The sequence below is a fragment of the Gigantopelta aegis genome, chromosome 9, assembly GCF_016097555.1.
Source record: "Gigantopelta aegis isolate Gae_Host chromosome 9, Gae_host_genome, whole genome shotgun sequence".
In the NCBI taxonomy this organism is placed as follows: domain Eukaryota; kingdom Metazoa; phylum Mollusca; class Gastropoda; order Neomphalida; family Peltospiridae; genus Gigantopelta; species Gigantopelta aegis.
The window spans coordinates 37,136,503-37,154,902 of record NC_054707.1 but is presented as its reverse complement, the minus strand read 5'-3'; the positions used below and the strand labels follow the sequence as shown (position 1 = coordinate 37,154,902).

Sequence of the window (18,400 nt, the reverse complement as noted above, 5' to 3'; positions counted from 1 at the left end):
TTCCATTTGTTGATTTAAACTTTATTTGTTTGGTAGTGTCCACTTGTTCATCTCAACATAATTATTGTGTCGATGTATGTATTAGTGGCCGTGGATGTGGCGAGAACCCTTTCCACTTGTGAGCCATTCTTTTATGGCTGGCATTGGTTGAAAAATGTTTATGAATTTTGGCCCATGTGTCATTATTGTGAGTATAATATTTAACATTCTCTGCCCCAAAACACTTCTCTGGGATGTTTTTACCCTGTTTATAGCTGAGAAAAGTCTCGCAAACAGCCGTGGCTGGGCTCAAAGTAAACATGAGCTCTGTTTATGTTTTTAAAAACTGCATGTTTGGTAAAACAACAGAAGGGGACGGGGTGTACATCGATTGCAGCCTTGTATTTTTAATTTATTGAGCATAATTTATTTGTTAAAAACTATTAATAAAGCAGAAAAAATTAATATATTCATGTATGCTTAGAGAGCATCGCACCATCATGATTATGGCGTAGGGCTAATGAAATCTAACTTGTCATGATTTTGACGTAGGGCTAATGAAATCTAACTTCACCTTACCCGTTCATTTTACATGGACATAGATTTACATTTGCAAAGTACTGAAAAACATTAAGTATGTTTTTGCTACAAGGTTTATGATATCTAAACTAAAATATCTTGCAACGTTTATAAGAATACAGTTCATAATATTTATGCTTTGTTCAAGTGAACTCAGAAATTATAAACGTGCTTTACCCCCCGTTCATTTTCAAAGAGTAGATTCCAGAGTCCACCGCGATAACGTCTAATATAATTTGAATATGACAATTTTTGTAAGGATTAAACATTTTGATTGCATTCACAAGGCATGTATATTTTATTTTTATTTAAAATACACCTGCGAAGTCACAGTATTGTCTCAACGCTCCATTATTTTTCAGTAATGGAGAGATGAAACCCTACTTAATTAACCCACTAAAATCATTAGTGTTAATTTCCATACTAACATATATTCACATAAACTTATTACTCAGTGGTGTATTTTAAGTAGGGGAATGTCCTCGTAACTCTCCATTCCTGAAAAATAATGGGACTCGTCTCCATTATTTTTCAGGAATGGAGAGTTACGAGGACATTCCCCTATACATAAGCTGTAAAGCGTATTGGACGCTATTTCCAAGTTTGAAGATCATCGAACCGATTACTTGTACGAATTCAGTCAAACGTTCAGTGGCGGAAATTACCGATCTTATTCGATAGTAAAAGAGGAATAACTTTAAAGTTGTTATTGAACTTTTCAACACATTGTTTTTCGTTTTGGTGTTAACGCGTTGGCAAGAGTTCCGATTGTTCTACCATTTAGAGTTAGTTCTCCTTAGAGCTATGTAAATGCTCGAACGATCGGAACTCTTTCCAAAGGTTTTACCGAGATTTGTAACAAAAAAACAAAACAAAAAAAGTTTTAGGTGTTAATTATATAGTCACTTGTCATCGGGCATATGCAGTTAACATAATTACTTGCCCGGCATGAAAATTCCACTTGGCACGGGCGTCTGGCGATGGGATTTTTGAACCCCTGATATATATATATATATATATTAGTTGTATATATATGTATGTCTATTGGAGGGACTCAAATACTCAAGGGTCCAACTTACCTGGACCCGAGTACCCTCCACTTACTAGATGATAATTAGACTTACGGAATAAAGTAAAATAGCATTATGCATCTTAATTCCAGCGCTGTACATGAATGCCAAATCATACCATTGTATTGCATTTAGAAACAAGTTGATATGTTCAGTATTGTGACGGACGGACGGCGAGATTAAAAAGAAAAACTAGTGGACGATCATAATAATATTATGATCATGCACTAATTTTTCCTTTTAATCTGATTAGTTACTGGTGAAATTAATGCTCTACATTGTCTCACTTGTACGGGTACTCGAGTCCTGTGTATGGACTTGAGTCTTGCTAGTCTCGGCCTGTGCCCGAGTACTCGTGGAGACTAGTCTACTGCCAAAGTCATTTGCCTTTAAAAAAAACTTTTTTTTAAATAGATCTCACTTTTGGCATACTGCCAATGTAATGGACAGTCATGCTCTTCGTACTTGTTTGGTAATTCCCATCTCTGGTCCGATATATAAAGTGTTTTTTTTATTGATTTTATTACGCCATCGGACATAAGACTGGTAGGTACAGGGATTGCAGCCCAGTACCGGCTCCCACCTAGAGCGAGTTTCAATGACTCAATGGGTAGGTGTAAGACCACTATACCCTCTTCTCTCTCACTAACCACTATATAGTGACTAACAATTAACAACTAAACCACTGTCCTGGACAGCTGAGGTGTGTGTCCAAGACAGTATGCTTGAACCTTAATTAGATATAAGCACGAAAATCAGTTGAAATGAAAATGAAATGAAAATGAATTGATCAATGTAAAAAAAAAAAAAAGAATAAGATGTTTTACGTACAGTTCTCTGTATGGACCATATATTGATAAATGTAACATCATTTCAAACTAGTACACGTGCTCGTGAACTTCCGAAAAATTTGAGTGTCACAACTGGACTTTTGATTACTCTGTGTTACATACGATACATACATACATGTATGTTATTTCACAAATGGATAATACTTTTTATTTGTAGCCAGTGCTATTGAGTGGAGACTCTTATTTTAGATTTCAAACCATCCAGCCGGTACAGTAAAATGTGTAGCTCCATTTAGTTAATCTACAAACCTGTAACACATTTGGATAAAGTTACAACTGAGTGAAACATGAGTCTGTGACTTTGAAATGGTGAAATACCCTAAAAAATAGACTAAAACTTGACTCCATAACTGTTACGTCTCAGACGCATATGTGTTTTTAAAAATATGAGAAATGCATTTTGTGATATTAAAAACACCAGGATGACTAAAAACACTTAGAATGTATGGAAATGGATAATCTAAACAATAAAATCTAAGTATGATTTCAGTTACATGTACCAAAAACAGCTCTAATAGTAAAAAATATACCTTAGTGTTTTAAGTTAAAACTAGGGTATGTCCTTTTAATGTATTGCATTTTGTTTTGTACCCTACAATGTTTCAACCTCGACATTGAGTGTACACCACATAGCAAATGTACACTAAATAAAAGTATATATATATATATTCATTTATTGGGAATACATGTAGATAGTAATTTTTGCACAAATGTCATAAATCAGAGTTGCCTTTGATATGGAAGTGCCATGCTTGGTATTATTTCAGGGCTAGATTTGACTCACCAAATTCGCAAGTTGTGAATAATTTTAATAACAACTGACACATTTTATTTTAATTTGGCGAAATAATTTCATGTTATAATTTATCTTTTGTTACAATATAACAGGATTTCTGCAATTTTTGAAGATTAATAGATAATTAATTTGTTGATATTGTCTGCTGACACAGAACTAGCCCTGTATTTCTTCATGTAATAAATATTTTACCAGATTCTCTACAGATAGCCAGGATTTTATATTGGGAGAGGTGGGGCAACCCACACTAGTCTATATGTGTATGCCCTCTCCCCCCATTGTTTGGTAAAATGAACAGAAAATATTAATATATATATTATATCGTAGATAAAGTTAGTTTCTTTTATATATATAATGGCACCACTAGACCACATTCATTAATCATAGGCTGTTGGATGTTAAACATTTGGTAATTGTAACAGTCTTCAGAGAAAATGTCTACATTTTTCTATTAGCAGCAAGGGATCTGTTACATGTATATATACGCATTCACACAGACAGGATAGCACATATCACAGCCTTTTGTATCACTGTCTGGGAAGGCTAGTGACTTTCTCAAACATTTGTCGAACACTGTTTACCACTAAAAATTATTCATTACTAAAGTTATTTTTTGTATCACTTGTAGAATTAGGGGGAAAACCAGTCACAGAAATGGATCCACTGAGGGAGTTGGATCGATCATTCGACCAAAGCACCCGAGGGGAGTGCTGTACCGAGCTACATGTAGATCTGCTCCCCCCCCCCCCCTTATTAAAATGGATACATCCTGGTCATGTTCTGACCATTTACTGCAAGTTTTGACAAATACACTAACTCTCGGTCCGAACTAGTGAATGTTTGGTCTGGGCTAGTGGAAATTATCGACTGTAATTACTATTATATGGGGCACTAGCCAAAATGTCTGGGAAGGCTAGTGACTTTCTCAAACATTTGTCGAATACTGTTTACCACTAAACATTATTCATTACTAAAGTTATTTTTTTCAGGCATAGTTTTGAGAAGAAATCTGCTACATTTTCCCCATTTGCAGCAAGGAATCTTATATTAGATTTACTTTCCCACAGACAAACAGCACATACTACGTATGGTATAAAGATTAAGCACTTTAATCAACTTATTGCATGTATTATTAAGTATACAATATGAGTTCTGTTTGTCACACACTGTTGGGCACAGACACTCAGGACTATACTATTACTCTTTTATTCTTTAAAAATTGTTTTTAAAAAAATGTCATGACTGTGTTTTTGTTTTTCACAGAAAACTGATGATGGTGCACAGAAAAACAAAGGTAAAACAAACGGAGAAAGGAGTATTAGTGTAGGTATGTGGATTGCACAAAGCAGTACATGTACAATAACATAGATATCTAACCTGGATATTATGGGACGAATTTACAAGGCCAGTTGAGTTTATGTCTTGCACGCATGTAACTACATACATTTACAGTGCTTAAACACCTGTGTTTAAAGAAAAAACGGGCTTCGTAAATTCGGCCCTTCATGTTTATTGGAATATAGGTATATACACTCTATTAAAGGGACTATCCTGAGTTTTTAGACCAGGTAAGACTTCTGTTTGTTCCCCCACAAAATAAATATACATGCCACTTTTTCATGTTTTTTAAAACACTAGTTAGCATCTTATTTTAACATGTTTAAACATAAAGCACGATACAGATAAATACATTTAGAATCACCTTTAGCTGAATTATTTACAATGTCTTTTAGCTGTTGGAAGAAATAATAAATTTGTACATTTGTATATAAAATTATTTTAGACAAAAATTTATATTGAGATATAACAGAACGTTATGATGTCCAAAAAATGCATTGGTTATAGAGATAGTCCTATTCTATGCAAGAAAAGGTAGGTAAATTGTAATTTTGATAATGTAAAAAATATCTTATTTGCTGAAAACCTTTTAAATGGCTACAAACTGAGGTTAGTCCCTTTTTATAGATTATTTGTGGTCAGGTACTCACAATCAGCCATCTACATGTAGGTTTTCCTTCCCTGAAATTTGTCCAGAAGTCCTGGCAGGGAAATTAAGCATTGTTTGATATAAAATTTAGATTCATTCTTTTAACTCTAAATATTGTGTTCTGGTCTTAGCAGGGTGTTTATTTTATTTATCATTTAAGGGGCTGTTCACAGATTAGGTATCCACATTTCATCTAGTGTATGACTGTAGGCTAGATGGAGTACTATTAGCATACACGTTTAAAAAAAAAAAAAAAAAAACCCACAAAAATGTCAGTATAATATCCTTTGTAAGATCAACATTTAAAAATCATTATTATTATTATTATTTTTTTTTTTTACAATATCCCTTGCAAAATCAACATTTTTACTTTGAGATTTATTTTAGAAATATTGTATTTATTCATTTTATTTAGTTATGAGGTTCCTTTGTATACTAGTTAATTACTATTTTATTGTCAAAATGGCCGAGTAGCATAATTTTATATTTGACCAATACATAATATTATATACATATTTTTTATGTACATGTATGTACTTACTGCATTTATTTACATGTATTAAGGGGTTTTGATTTAGTTTTTACTCTGCTTATATGTATGTTACTGTATTGAACAACTCATGTATACCCCTCTGCATTGGCTGTGTGTGTTTGTTTTATTTGAGGGGTGGGATCAACATTTTTGATGTACACTTTTAGAAGGGTGGAGGGTGTTGGCAAAACAGACTATTCTTTTATTGACAGTTGTGAAAGGCCCCTAAACACCTGTAACATTATATGTAAATCATAATTAAAGTTATAAATGCATGAAGACAGACTCAAATTCTAATACAGGGGAACATTAGAAAACAAGTTGAATACTGGTTACTTTATATTCTGTTTTCACGATTAAAGTCCTAACTGGAAGTAGCATAGGCCTCTGTAGCTATGTTTATAATTTGTAGTATACAATTTTCTATATTCTCATGTTTTTAGGTGCTGTACGGAAGACTAATGATAAGAAAAAGGCAGTAATAGTAGAGTCAATGACTCACACTTTCAAACCTGCTCGTGGAGCTAAAGTCGGGCAGAATGACAAATGGGCGGAATTCGAGGAGAAGATGAAGCAGCAGAAGAGAGATGCAATGAGAAAGAAAGCAGAAGAAATTAAAAGGAGATTAGAGGAAGAAGAACATAAAGAGAAGGAAGAGAAAGAAAGACTGAAGCAAGAGAGAAGGGAAGAAATGATCAGAGAGAAGAGGAAAGTCTGGGAGGAACAGTTTGGCAAGAAGTCTCAGGATAGCAAGAAGACTGCACAAGACAAAACAACAAAACATGGAAAACTTTCTTCTTCTGCTACCGACAGGAAAAGAACACACAGTATCAGCGACAATGAAGCAGATGAAGATGTTGTATCTGTCAAGCCCAAACCGAACCTGGAAAAACCGAAGAAGCCCAAGATTAAGAAATTTAATCGTCCAATGCCGCCACCTGTAAATTTTGCAGACATTTTAAAAATGGCAGAGCAGAAGCAACACGAAACTGTGGATGTTCTTAAAAAACCAATTCAGAAAAAAAAGAAACCCGAACAACGGCCGATGTCTCAGTTTGAGAAGGACAGGTTGGAAAGGATAAATAGCAAAGAATACAAGGATTGGGTTAAGCATGGCATAGGCAAACCGCCGTCTGCGGTAAAGCATCGGTCATCAGACGAGGACAGTTCAGATGACGATAGGAAGGTGGCAAAGAAAAATAGTGCTTCACTTTCTGCATCCAGTTCCAGACCGTCTATTAATTCTGTTAGAGACCGTTCACCTGCCATTTCGAAACCAGAACACAAATTGGGAATTCCTAAAAAGGAACACTCTTCGATGATTTCTCAGAAAAGGCCCATACCAGGACACGAAAAGACAAGTCTGTGTAAACAATCAGAGAAAACGAGTCACAGTTCTGACAGACATAAGGGTGGGTTTACGGTTCCGAAAATATCTGATTCTAGTGGTCAGAAAAAAGTGTCACATTCTTCATCATCAAACCAAGTGAGCAAATCATCTTCTAATTCCGACAGTGTCTCAAAGAAAGTAGCATCTCATTCAAAGGAAAATAACTTATCTGTGGGTAATTCGGCAAGACAGAGCACACATTCTAAGCATTCTTCATCTGATGGTTATTCCAATGTAAGTAAAAAACCTAAAATTTCATCCTCTTCGGATTCAAAGGTAGCAAGACCTTCTGGTCCTTCAAAATTGGGTGATGGTTCAGTACATAAGTCATCTTCAGATGGAAGGTCATCTGATGTTAAAAAGATTTCTAAATCTTCAGGATTACATAACAAGTCATCAGATGCCAGAGTTCCTTCAACAAAACATTCATCCAGTTCCATCTATGCCGGATCTTCTGAACATCGTAAGCCTGAAGTTACGGTGTCTTCGGTCCATGGACAGTCTGGGTCTCATAAAAAATCGTCTTCAGATCATTTATCCAATAGTGCAAAAGCCAGTTCAAGTCATAACAACAAGTCCTTGTCTTCAAATCATGGAAAGTCTGTGCCTTCAAATCATAGCTCTTCTGCATCTAGTCATGTAAAATCCTCTTCAGGCCATAGTCATTCTTCTGTTAATTCGGTAAAATCATCTTCAGATCATAAACACTCTGGTACTAATCATGTAACATTCACTTCAAAACATGGACAATCTGCTAGTAATCATGCAAAAATCTCATCAAGCCATAGCCAGTCTTCGTCTAGCAGTGCAAAACCATCTGGCCATCCTAAAATGCAAAGCCAGAAATCCTTCAATACCAAACATGAAGTGTCTTCGGATAAGAAATCATCATCAAAGTCATTTTTAAATGCAGTACATAAATATTCTGAAAACAAGATGGCAACGAAGTCCTTTTCAGGATCTAATCAGCACAAAGTATCCAGTAGCAGAGTAGTGGAAAATAATCATGGCAAACCAGTCGTTAAAACTGCTGAAAGAAATCACAAACAAGCTGATGTTGGTAAACTGGCTCCGAGGGACAAACATTCACAAAGCAGCCATAATGTAAGAATGAGCGAGAAGGAAGTTAATAGGTTAAAGGGCAAAGGTCAAGAATTCAAAAACCGTGAAACCAATAATAAGGTACACAGGGACAAAGGTAATGTGCATGATTCCAAGCATAAGAGTTTGTCGTCTGGTGACAGGAGAGATGTGGAGAGGTCAAATGGCAAAGGTGACCCCAGTGATAGAAACAACTATGATTCAGTGCATGAGAAGGTGTTGATTTGTGGACCTTCGTCACCGGAGGAAGAGAAGCCGAAGAAAGCTGCAGCACCTCCGGCTAGTAACCCGTGGGATAGAATATATGGAGAGATCAAGAAGAAAACTCCCAAACCAGGTACATAGACATGAATATGTACAAACATGCACCAAGGTTTTTTGAGACCCATTTCACTTGAACTCGGAAGATGTCTGCAAGATGGGCCTTTAGTGGATGAAGTCAAATGTTTGGTTGATTAATTGATTGTACTGTTATATAAATGTAGTAATACTCTTTGAACAGGCATAGCCATGGATGTACGATCCTTATAAAGTTATATCAATTACACCTATCCACACACTACCTATTACGTTTGCCTGTTTCTCATAAAATATGTAAAAGCAGGAATTAACACTCATAGACAGTGTAGGTACTCTCCCTCCCCGTCCCCCCAATGTGATGCTCCCAATATAAAATCCATAACAGACTTTTTTTGGTTTTGACTTCTTCATATTTAGAGAATAATAGGTTAATGTTGTAGGTTATCAGAATTCCCCCATTGTCCTGGTTTTTTACCAAAGCAAAAAAACATTTCAGTATACTGTAAATTGAAATGGAAATAACAATGTAAAAATATATATATGTTCTGTTGAAATCTAGTCCAAAGGTACATGTATCACTTTGTTTATGTATCTGTATGTGCCATATAAACAATGTCACTATAATTGTTTTAATTAGCCATCATAATCTGCCTATAGATACAAAAAGGTAGCTGAAAGATTAATAGACAACTGAACATGTACATTTAAACAATCCTACAGTTGGTTTTTGTTTTGCGGTTGTAGTGTCGAGGAAGAGGCAGATTATAGATTCTGAAAGTGAGGACGAGGACATGGCTGGCTTCATCGATGACGATGATGACGACATTGAAGACCCGTCGGACCTCGATTACTCTAAATACATCAAACAGATATTTGGATATGACAGGAACAGGTAAACAGAGACTAACAGGTTAATGGTATAGGGTATTGGCTTGATGTTTTTAAGGTACCTTTAAGAATGGGGAACTCTGTGAGGATTGCTGAGCAGAATTTCCCATTTATCCTGAACAGGCTCAGTGTGTGATTTTGCGGAGAGTCTGGGAGCCCAAGGCTTGCAAAAATCATACAGGACTCTCTAGCTTGGCTAACATAAGAGCCTGCATGGCTCATAAAAATTATTTGTACAAATAACATCGATTCCTCGAAATGACACAGTCAACATATATATCAAAATCATAGGAAACCACAGTCTTGAATAGCAATCTTTTTCCATGATTTCATGCAAAACATCTAGTGTATCTTCTGTTCCACTGAAGACGCATGGCAGGGCTTGCTGGGTTGGCGGGCTCTCAAGATTTGCAAACAGGGAGTCCTTATGACACTTAAATGTTTTAAACCAAAATCACACACTGAGAATAAAGCCAATATCTCACACCGTTTTAACCTTTTGGTGTTTTTATTCTGTAATTTTATAAGAAGAGTGGGTGAAATTGTCTTTATTCCTAACCTTTGATTTGCTCAAACTAAACAAGCAAGCTTTTTCAAGTGTGACAAATAAAATAAATGAATTCATTCTTGTAAGGTGTTATATAAAATTTTATCATGTCTAAAAATAGTTTTTAAATTCATAAATAAATATGTAGTTTTTATGTTATATTTACCCCGACATAAAACTTTATTTTGATTGCATTTAACAATATAATGTAATATATATGTAACTGAAGATCTAGTTAAAGTACCCAAGTGGAGACAGACTGAGACATGTCATATGACAAGTGACACAGTTTATCATTTTGCTTTAAACAGTCACTATAATTGTTTAATGCTACAATAAATTATCTCACTGGCACTTGTCATTGAAAGCAAATGATAATTAATCCAATGTTTTATGACCAGTAATTAATGGCTCTGTGGTCTGTTACCACCAATAAAATATGTTGATATAAATCACTGACACGGTTAGTTAATATGCACTTCATGTACATACTACTCTTTAAGTGCAGACATAGTGATATTTAATCATATTTTATTGGTGGTAACACACTCGGTAAAATAGTATGTACTAGGTTTTATTATTTATGTACACAATGAATGATGGGTTAGAGCTCATTGTATGATCACAATGTATGACCACACTCAGTAAAATACAGTAGTATGTACTAGATTGTATGTACACAAGTGAATGATGGGTTATAGATCATTGTATGACCACACTCAGTAAAATACAGTGGTATGTACTAGATTGTATGTACACAAGTGAATGATTGGTTATAGATCATTGTATGACCACACTCAGTAAAATACAGTGGTATGTACTAGATTGGCGAGTGGCAGAGCTAGCCCTGATATTGCTATACAGGAAACTGAATTACAATATGTACCACAATATATTGTAAAGACTAATTCTCGATTATTGTAATTTATAAAGTGTTCTAATTTCATGCATATTTTGTATAACTCAATGAAATGATACACCAGTCAATCAAAATTCATTTCCGAACAAATGAGTTGTTATTGTTTCTTTTCTTAAACTAGTAATTTTTTGTTTAAAAATATTATATATACGTGTGCACTGACACACATGCAAAATATATAAGCGAAAAATACCAGTACGCTAAAATAAAAGTATTGCGATACGTATTGTTCAAAACTTATATTGTGGTATACTCGATATACTGTGTTAGGCATGTCCATTTAATTGTGTGTCTATTGGACTCGGTAGATCGGCAGTGTTTCTGCCAGAAAGAAATCTTTGGGTATTGCACTATGGAATTAAATGCAATCACAATCAACAGGGGGTATGAGGGGCCTCCCCTAGAAAGAAAATGGGATAAATTTAGGGTTAGGGTTAAGAAAAATCATACAGTAGTGATAAGAGTCATTAATTTTGTCAAATTGTTAACTTAAAAAAAAGAAGAAGCAACATGTTTGGGTATGGCGCCATACCTGTTTTACCCTCTGGCAGAAACCCTGATCTGGGTACGTGTTTTTAATGGGTTATTAGCAACTGTTGGCAGCTGTTAACAAATTTTTATCTCAGCTCATTTCTGTGATAAGTGCGTATCAAACTACATGTATTTGGTTGCATTGTTTTGTCTATTTCACCTTTGTGATCATCTGCTTTAGACTCAAATCTCTCTAATCTGTCTTAATCATCCAACCAAAATAAATTTCTCCCGTTTCATCCCATTCATGGAATACTTGATGTTTATCTTCATTATTCCTGTCAGGTCAGCTCTTAATTAAACTTATAAGTCTGATGGAAATTTAAACATCAAAAGCCATGGTATATGCTGTCCTGTTTGTGGGAAATGCAAATAAAAGCTCCCCTGTTACTTTTCTGCAGAAGTAGCCATGAGTCGAAATAACTATGTGTTAGATAACAAATAGCTATACTTTAAAATGTTCTAGGGTATCATTAAGTAGATATTCCTTCTGTTTCATGTTTTAAAAAAAACCACTTGTTTACTGTCAGGTACCGTGACGATGATGGTGATGTGGACAACATGGAGAGCAGCTACGCATCGCTGATGAAAGAGGAAGCCAGAAGGTAAAATTGTTCATATTGCTACCGTATTTGAATGGAAATAAACCCACATCTTTGAATTAGCCCCCCTCTCATTTCAAGACATTTGAAAACTTAGGCCCTTACTCATACATGTAAATACCCACCCCCTCTTTTATCACAATAAATAAAAAATAAAAATGTAAATTTGCTAAAAGTTCAAAGTGCATATAATTTGGAATGCACGATTTTGTCGTTCGTCTGCCAGTTAAGCAAAACTAATATCAACATAAACGACGGATTGTTCGTACAAAAGCTGTAATCGCTGGTCAGAAAATCCAAACAAACGTGTGTTGGCTAATATCGTCAATGTTTTGGAAAACTGCATGTAATGGGAATCTCTAACCTAGATACGTCATATGTGCTTGTTGGTGATGTTCTAACCAGCCTTTCCTCCATCGTTCAACGTGTCCTGCTATTTCCTTCATGATCACAGTCTACTTTCTTTATAAAATACTATCTATGTTAGCACGCCACTGACATATACTCTGTCAAAAAAGAAATGCATAGATGAAATGTTCATTGAATTATCTCTTAAATACAAAGTGGCATAATTTTGTTATTTATGATCGTATCACAGTCACCAAACAGTGTTGCACGAGGGCGCTGAAATCAGTACCTTGTGTGGCCACCAGCAGCAGCAAACACTGCACGACATCTCCTTGGCATAGACTGAATGAGTCTCTGAATCCGGGCACTGCAGTGCATGTGACAGTTGCAGAAGCGTCTGAGGCTCCGGGTCACGCTGGTGTACACATCTGTCCAGTTCGTCCCATAGATGTTTAATGGGGTTGAGATCTGGCGATCTTGATGGCCATGGTAGCACATTAATTTTCTCATTCTGTAGGAAATCCATTGTTACACGTGCCGTATGCGGCCTGGTATTGTCCTGCTGAAAGAGTTCTCTCTGTCGATCCAAAATGGGAAGCATGTGACAGGAAGAATTTCATCCCGGTAGCGTACAGCTGTCAGGTTGCCTTGTATGAACACAAGTTCACTTCTACCAGTGTATGAGATGGCTCCCCACATCATGATACTCCCTCCACCGAATCTGTCAACTTGGGTGACGCAGTTGATGGCAAAATGTTCATTGCGGCATCTGTAAACATGTTGTCGTCCATCACGTCACTGTAGAAGGAAACGTGACTCGTCGCTGAACCATACTCGGCAACATATGGTCTTCTAGCCAGTAAAACAGCTTCTCAAAGTCGGTTCCCAATGGTTTGTGCAGACACCCTTCTCAAACCAGGTATGCGTCCAGCAGTGTTCGTTGCTGTGGCAGTTCGATGACGCAAGTGCAGAACCCGGATGTAGCGATCTTGTGCTGCAGTTGTTATGCGAGGTCTTCCACTTCTGGGCCGGTCTTCAGCTGATTGAAACTGTCCCAGAGACGTGAAATGGTGCTCCGATGAACGTTCATGTGGCATGTGGCATGCGACTGCTGACTGCGATTCACCTAACTGGAGGCGGCGTATTGCAGTGTTTTGATTCGACAAGCTTAGTTTTGGCATCTTGTAACCCGTCTATGTCAAAATGGAAATGAGGCATGATTGCGAGCATTGCAGCTCTAAATACCCATCACTACCCCAATCTTTTCCCCGAGTTTCAAGTGCATTCGCCAAAATCTGACCATTTCACGCCGATTTCCTGCAATTGTCGCACAGCATGCGTTAAATTTGTTTAGGATGCATTTGAGCATGCTGTCCCATTCAAGGAACATTAACAAACATGGTCATTCAGCACCATTGTAAAAAAACCCGATATTTTGTAAAATCAAACTTTTTTTCTTTCCCTATGTGTTTCTTTTTTGACAGAGTATATTTACAATTTACGGAAACTTGCTGAAATTCTCAAACTCCTGATGTCACGATACAGGAAGGAAATGTTTCATTGAACGATGCACTCAACACATTTTATATATGGTTATATAGCGTTGGACATATGGTTAAGCACCACACAGACATTGAGAGAGGAAACCTGCTGTCGTCACTTCATGGGCTACTCTTTTTCCATTAGCAGCAAGGGATTTTTTATATGCATCATCCTTCAGACAGGATAGTACATACCACAGCCTTTGTTAACCAGTTGTGGAGCACTGGCTGGAATGGGTCATCAGGCGAGTGTTGTACCACTGATTTATGTCCCACCCCAACGACACAATAATGACATTGATGAAAACAAAATATGTTAAAAAAATTATATACGGGTGTCTTAAAAATTTCTCTCACCGCTATTCCAAGCCAATTGGAATAAGTCGGCCGATTACGGATTCTCCACAGAGTTCGACACCTTTTTCGGACTGAAGGCGATGGCATTCTAGTGACTGTACCTAGTGCTGGACAAAATAACCGCCAATACTAACTTTGTGACTCAAAGCATTCCAATACATAGACTCATGTGGCTCATGCGAAGGTATCTGTGTAGCTATTGTTAGATTGATTTAGTTTAAAATCCATTTTGCCTGTCACAAGAGCATGTACCATGTGTTACAAACATGCGCCGTAGTGTGCAAGATCTCATGCCACTGTCCCGGTAAAATCGTGTTGTCGTTACTGTGAATAGCATTTTACATAATTTTTGTTAAATTATATCGAGGTTTTAAAATGTTTGACACATATCATCTACAGATCAATATTATACTAGTTTAAGCCTCAGTTGAAATTGGTTAAATATTAAAAGAACAGCCAAAAACATTCTTCGCCAAAAGAGGGTCTGTCGGGTTAGGACAAACAAACTTAATTTTTATTTTGGCCTGGCCTCTTTCAAGTTAGTCCTAGCAAACAAAAGGTATATTTTTGTATTTATGATAGAAAATTTGATGGAGAAAAGCTACAAAAACTGCTCATCTTAGATTCTCGTTTGTTTAGTATTGTCCATTAACCTTTTCATTTGTCTCTGAATTACTGAAGAAAATTGTTCGTGTAAACACTAAAACCACACGAATGACATATTGGTTGTCTAAAAAAAAATCAAATTGTATGCCCTGAGTTCATAAAAGTTTAAACCTCCTGTAAGAAGAACACAGTAATAAATGATTAAACACAAATGCAGCAACATGAAATTAACACCAGTGAGGTTAGTAAGGTTCCCTCAAAGCAGGGTAACAGAAAAAACCCATTAGTTTTCAATTTCATGTCCACTCTTGTTTCTTTTCCAAATTCATTCTTCACACCAGTAGTGGAAAGAATGAGAGTAAACACTCGATATTAGCTGCTTAACTCTTGTAGGGTTTTGTGGGCTGGACGTAGGTCAGTGGTACAGTGCTCGCCTGATGCGTGTTCGATCCCCGTCAGTGGGCCTATTGGGCTATTTCTCATTCCAGCCAGTGCTCCACAATTGGTGTAACAAAGACTGTGGCATGTGCTATCCTGTCTGTGGGATGGTGCACATAAAATATCCCTTGCTGCTAATCGGAAAGAGTAGCCCATGAAGTGGCAGCAGTGGGTTTCCCCTCTCAATATCTGTGTGGTCCTTAACCATATGTCTGACGCCATATAACCGTAAATAAAATGTGTTGAGTGCGTCGTTAAATAAAACATTTCCTTCATTGCAGGGTTTGTGACATGCCACCGATCTTTCGGGACCAGGTCTTCTTACATCTGGATGTTTTGGAAAAACATCTGGATGTTTTGGGGTGTTTAGTAGATTTTACGGCTACTCAAAACCTGTTTCTGTCCCTGTCCATGGTTAACGCCACAAACATTTAACACAGAGACAAATTTATTTGTTTTGGACATTACAAACACGGATGATGAATGGTGAAGCCGCAGTATTTCCATTTCGGTATGGGGCTACTTGACAGGTCCGTGCTCTACGCTTGCTGTTGAGCTATCTCGGTATCACCCGAACCTGCAGTGCATGCTGGGTAATCATCCCCTATGTGGGGTCATACACTTGGGAGACACACCCATAATCACACCCGTGAAGTGGGGAGAAACTCGGTGTATGTGGCCTTACACCTACCCATTGAGCCTAGTGGTGCACTCACTCTGGGTTGGAGCTGGTACTGGCATGAAAAATCCCCAATTGCCTCAGGTGGGATACGAACCCAGTACCTACCAGCCAGATGTCCGATGGCATAACCACTACACCACCGAGGCCGGTCTGTCCATGGTTAATTAATCAATGTGCTCTAGTGGTATTGTTTACAAAAAAAACTCAACCCGATTAACTTCTTTTTTTTGTGGAAAAGTTATGGTCCATAGATAATTTTCATTATTCAGGGATGAGATTGGTAAGCTTTTTCTTTTTTTTCGCACGAAATACATTTTACAAAGTAAACTACTACAAGGGTATATATGACTTGAAATGTGGAAAAAAAATGGCCTTTATTTAACTATCTGTATGATATATAGTTTTAACATATAAAAATCATTTCATCTTTTATTTTTAAATCGGTATCACATCACTGATTACTGTTCTAAAAGATTTCAGTTGTTAGTCTACAGGGTTACTTAAAATTAATGGAATTTATATTTTGAAAATCAACATTTAATCTAAAAGTCATCACTGTACATTATGCATTATCTGACTTTTAAAAACATGGAATAAAGATATACAAATTGAATTTCTGTGATAATATTTGAAAGCTTTTAAAAATATTTACCAGTTCAATCTATAACTGTATTTTATTGTATTTCAGTGCTAAAATTGGTCTGTTGGAGGATTTAGAAGACATGAAGAGGGAGGAAGAAGAGTTCAAACAGAAGATGATGAAGAAGAAAATAAGAAGAATTTGAGATTAGCACAACCTTGTTTTAAGGAGCATAGTCATAGTTGCATATTTTGGTTTGACCACCAGATATACTGAAACCCATTGGGAATGCAGCAACCAATTGATTGCTATTGCATGTGCGATGTTGCTATATAAAACACCCTATAACTCTTAACCCTTGCATACAGTTTTTGGATTATATATTGTCTACCAGAATACACCCAGTTATACAAAATAGGTTAAATATATGTACTTTAAAAAGATTATGATATCCATTTCAAAAATACCATTCTGACTAATGTGTTTTTAATGGAATTCAGTATATATAATTCAGTTAAATTTCTGTGTTCAAATGTAAAGAATTTTAAGCACATAAAAGAGTTACAATCATTAATAGAACAAAATTACTGATTGAGAAACCTTACAATGTACATGTTGTATATCTCCTGGGTTTACAAGGCCACACCACTCTTGTACATAAAGTCATTATACTCTATGCTGGAATTTTGGGTAAACGGTAACAGGTTTCTTAATAATTTTCTTAATTATTGTTCCAGGTTATCTTGGCAGTAAAACATCAGTTAGAACTTTGAGTACATAGGCATAGGATTACAGCATTTGGGGATTGGGAGGGGGGAGGGTGGGTGGGCAACTATATATATATATATATATATATATATGTATATCAATTTAATTTTTAAATGGGGGAAGCATTATTTTCAGAATTCGGGGGAAGGAGGATGTGCCCCTCCCAACTTCTGATGCCCATGAAGTACTTTCATTGCCACATTTTGTCTTGTTTTATTGAAATGAAAAGACTAAGGGAGCTTTCAGAATTATTAATGATTGTAAACTACCACTTAGGGTAAACACAAGAGTAAATAGTTGAGATAGTTTTGGGCTGTAAAGTTGAGTCTCTTCTCCCAAAGACGACCGAACATTTATTCAGTACTACAGTCAGACACGGTTTCAGCTTAAACATCGCTTTTCAATTATATGCTAGGCTCCAATTTAATGGAGGTAGGTAGAGAGCATCATCGATGACACTTTTGTGCCATCGGTAGAGCTCCTCAACAGTGGCGAAATGTATACACCTGGTGTACATTATCAGCCAATATTTAACATTTGCACATTTAAAAAAAAAAAAAAAAAAAAATGCCATAGGCAGGCTCATAATTGCTGTTGGTGGACTGTTTCACCCTTTGCAATTCTTTTAAAAATTGCCGTGGGAAACAAATTCTTAAGTTCAAGCCCTGATATGTGTGTGAATTGTGGTATTTCTGACACACATGACTTGTGAATAATTCAGATATGCATAACAATTAGTATTATGTCAACTCTTGACTATGCTTCTTAAAAACAACTTTTATTTTTTTTAACAAATATTTTATTTGGTAAAGACAATTTACTGCTTTTATGCCTTAGGGAAATGGGTGTTATCATTCTCAAGCAGTATCAGAAGCAGAATTCTGATGCTTATCAAGCATTTCGTTCACATAAAGATTGGTGGTATCTCTTCTTTTTTTTAAATGCAGTGACACATTCAGTTTTCGTGAAAAATTCCACCAATCTCTGGTTTAATTTTCTAAAAAATAA

The 18,400-nt window shown here is 36.2% G+C and overlaps 1 protein-coding gene across 2 annotated transcripts in view; it reads left to right on the top strand.

Moving 5' to 3' along the window:
• LOC121381904 (protein SPT2 homolog) overlaps window positions 1-17,945 on the top strand; it is a 19,371-nt gene extending 1,426 nt beyond the window's left edge. The window contains exons 2-6 of one of the 2 annotated variants that reach the window (XM_041511308.1): window positions 4,539-4,569; window positions 6,238-8,622; window positions 9,330-9,477; window positions 12,001-12,075; window positions 16,733-17,945. In XM_041511308.1, the coding sequence (XP_041367242.1) occupies window positions 4,539-4,569; window positions 6,238-8,622; window positions 9,330-9,477; window positions 12,001-12,075; window positions 16,733-16,829 (2,736 nt within the window). In that variant the 3' untranslated portion in view covers window positions 16,830-17,945. Of the gene's footprint in view, window positions 1-4,538; window positions 4,603-6,237; window positions 8,623-9,329; window positions 9,478-12,000; window positions 12,076-16,732 lie in introns of both variants that reach the window. The other variant, XM_041511307.1, reaches the window with a different exon arrangement.
• Window positions 17,946-18,400: the final 455 nt, after the last annotated feature.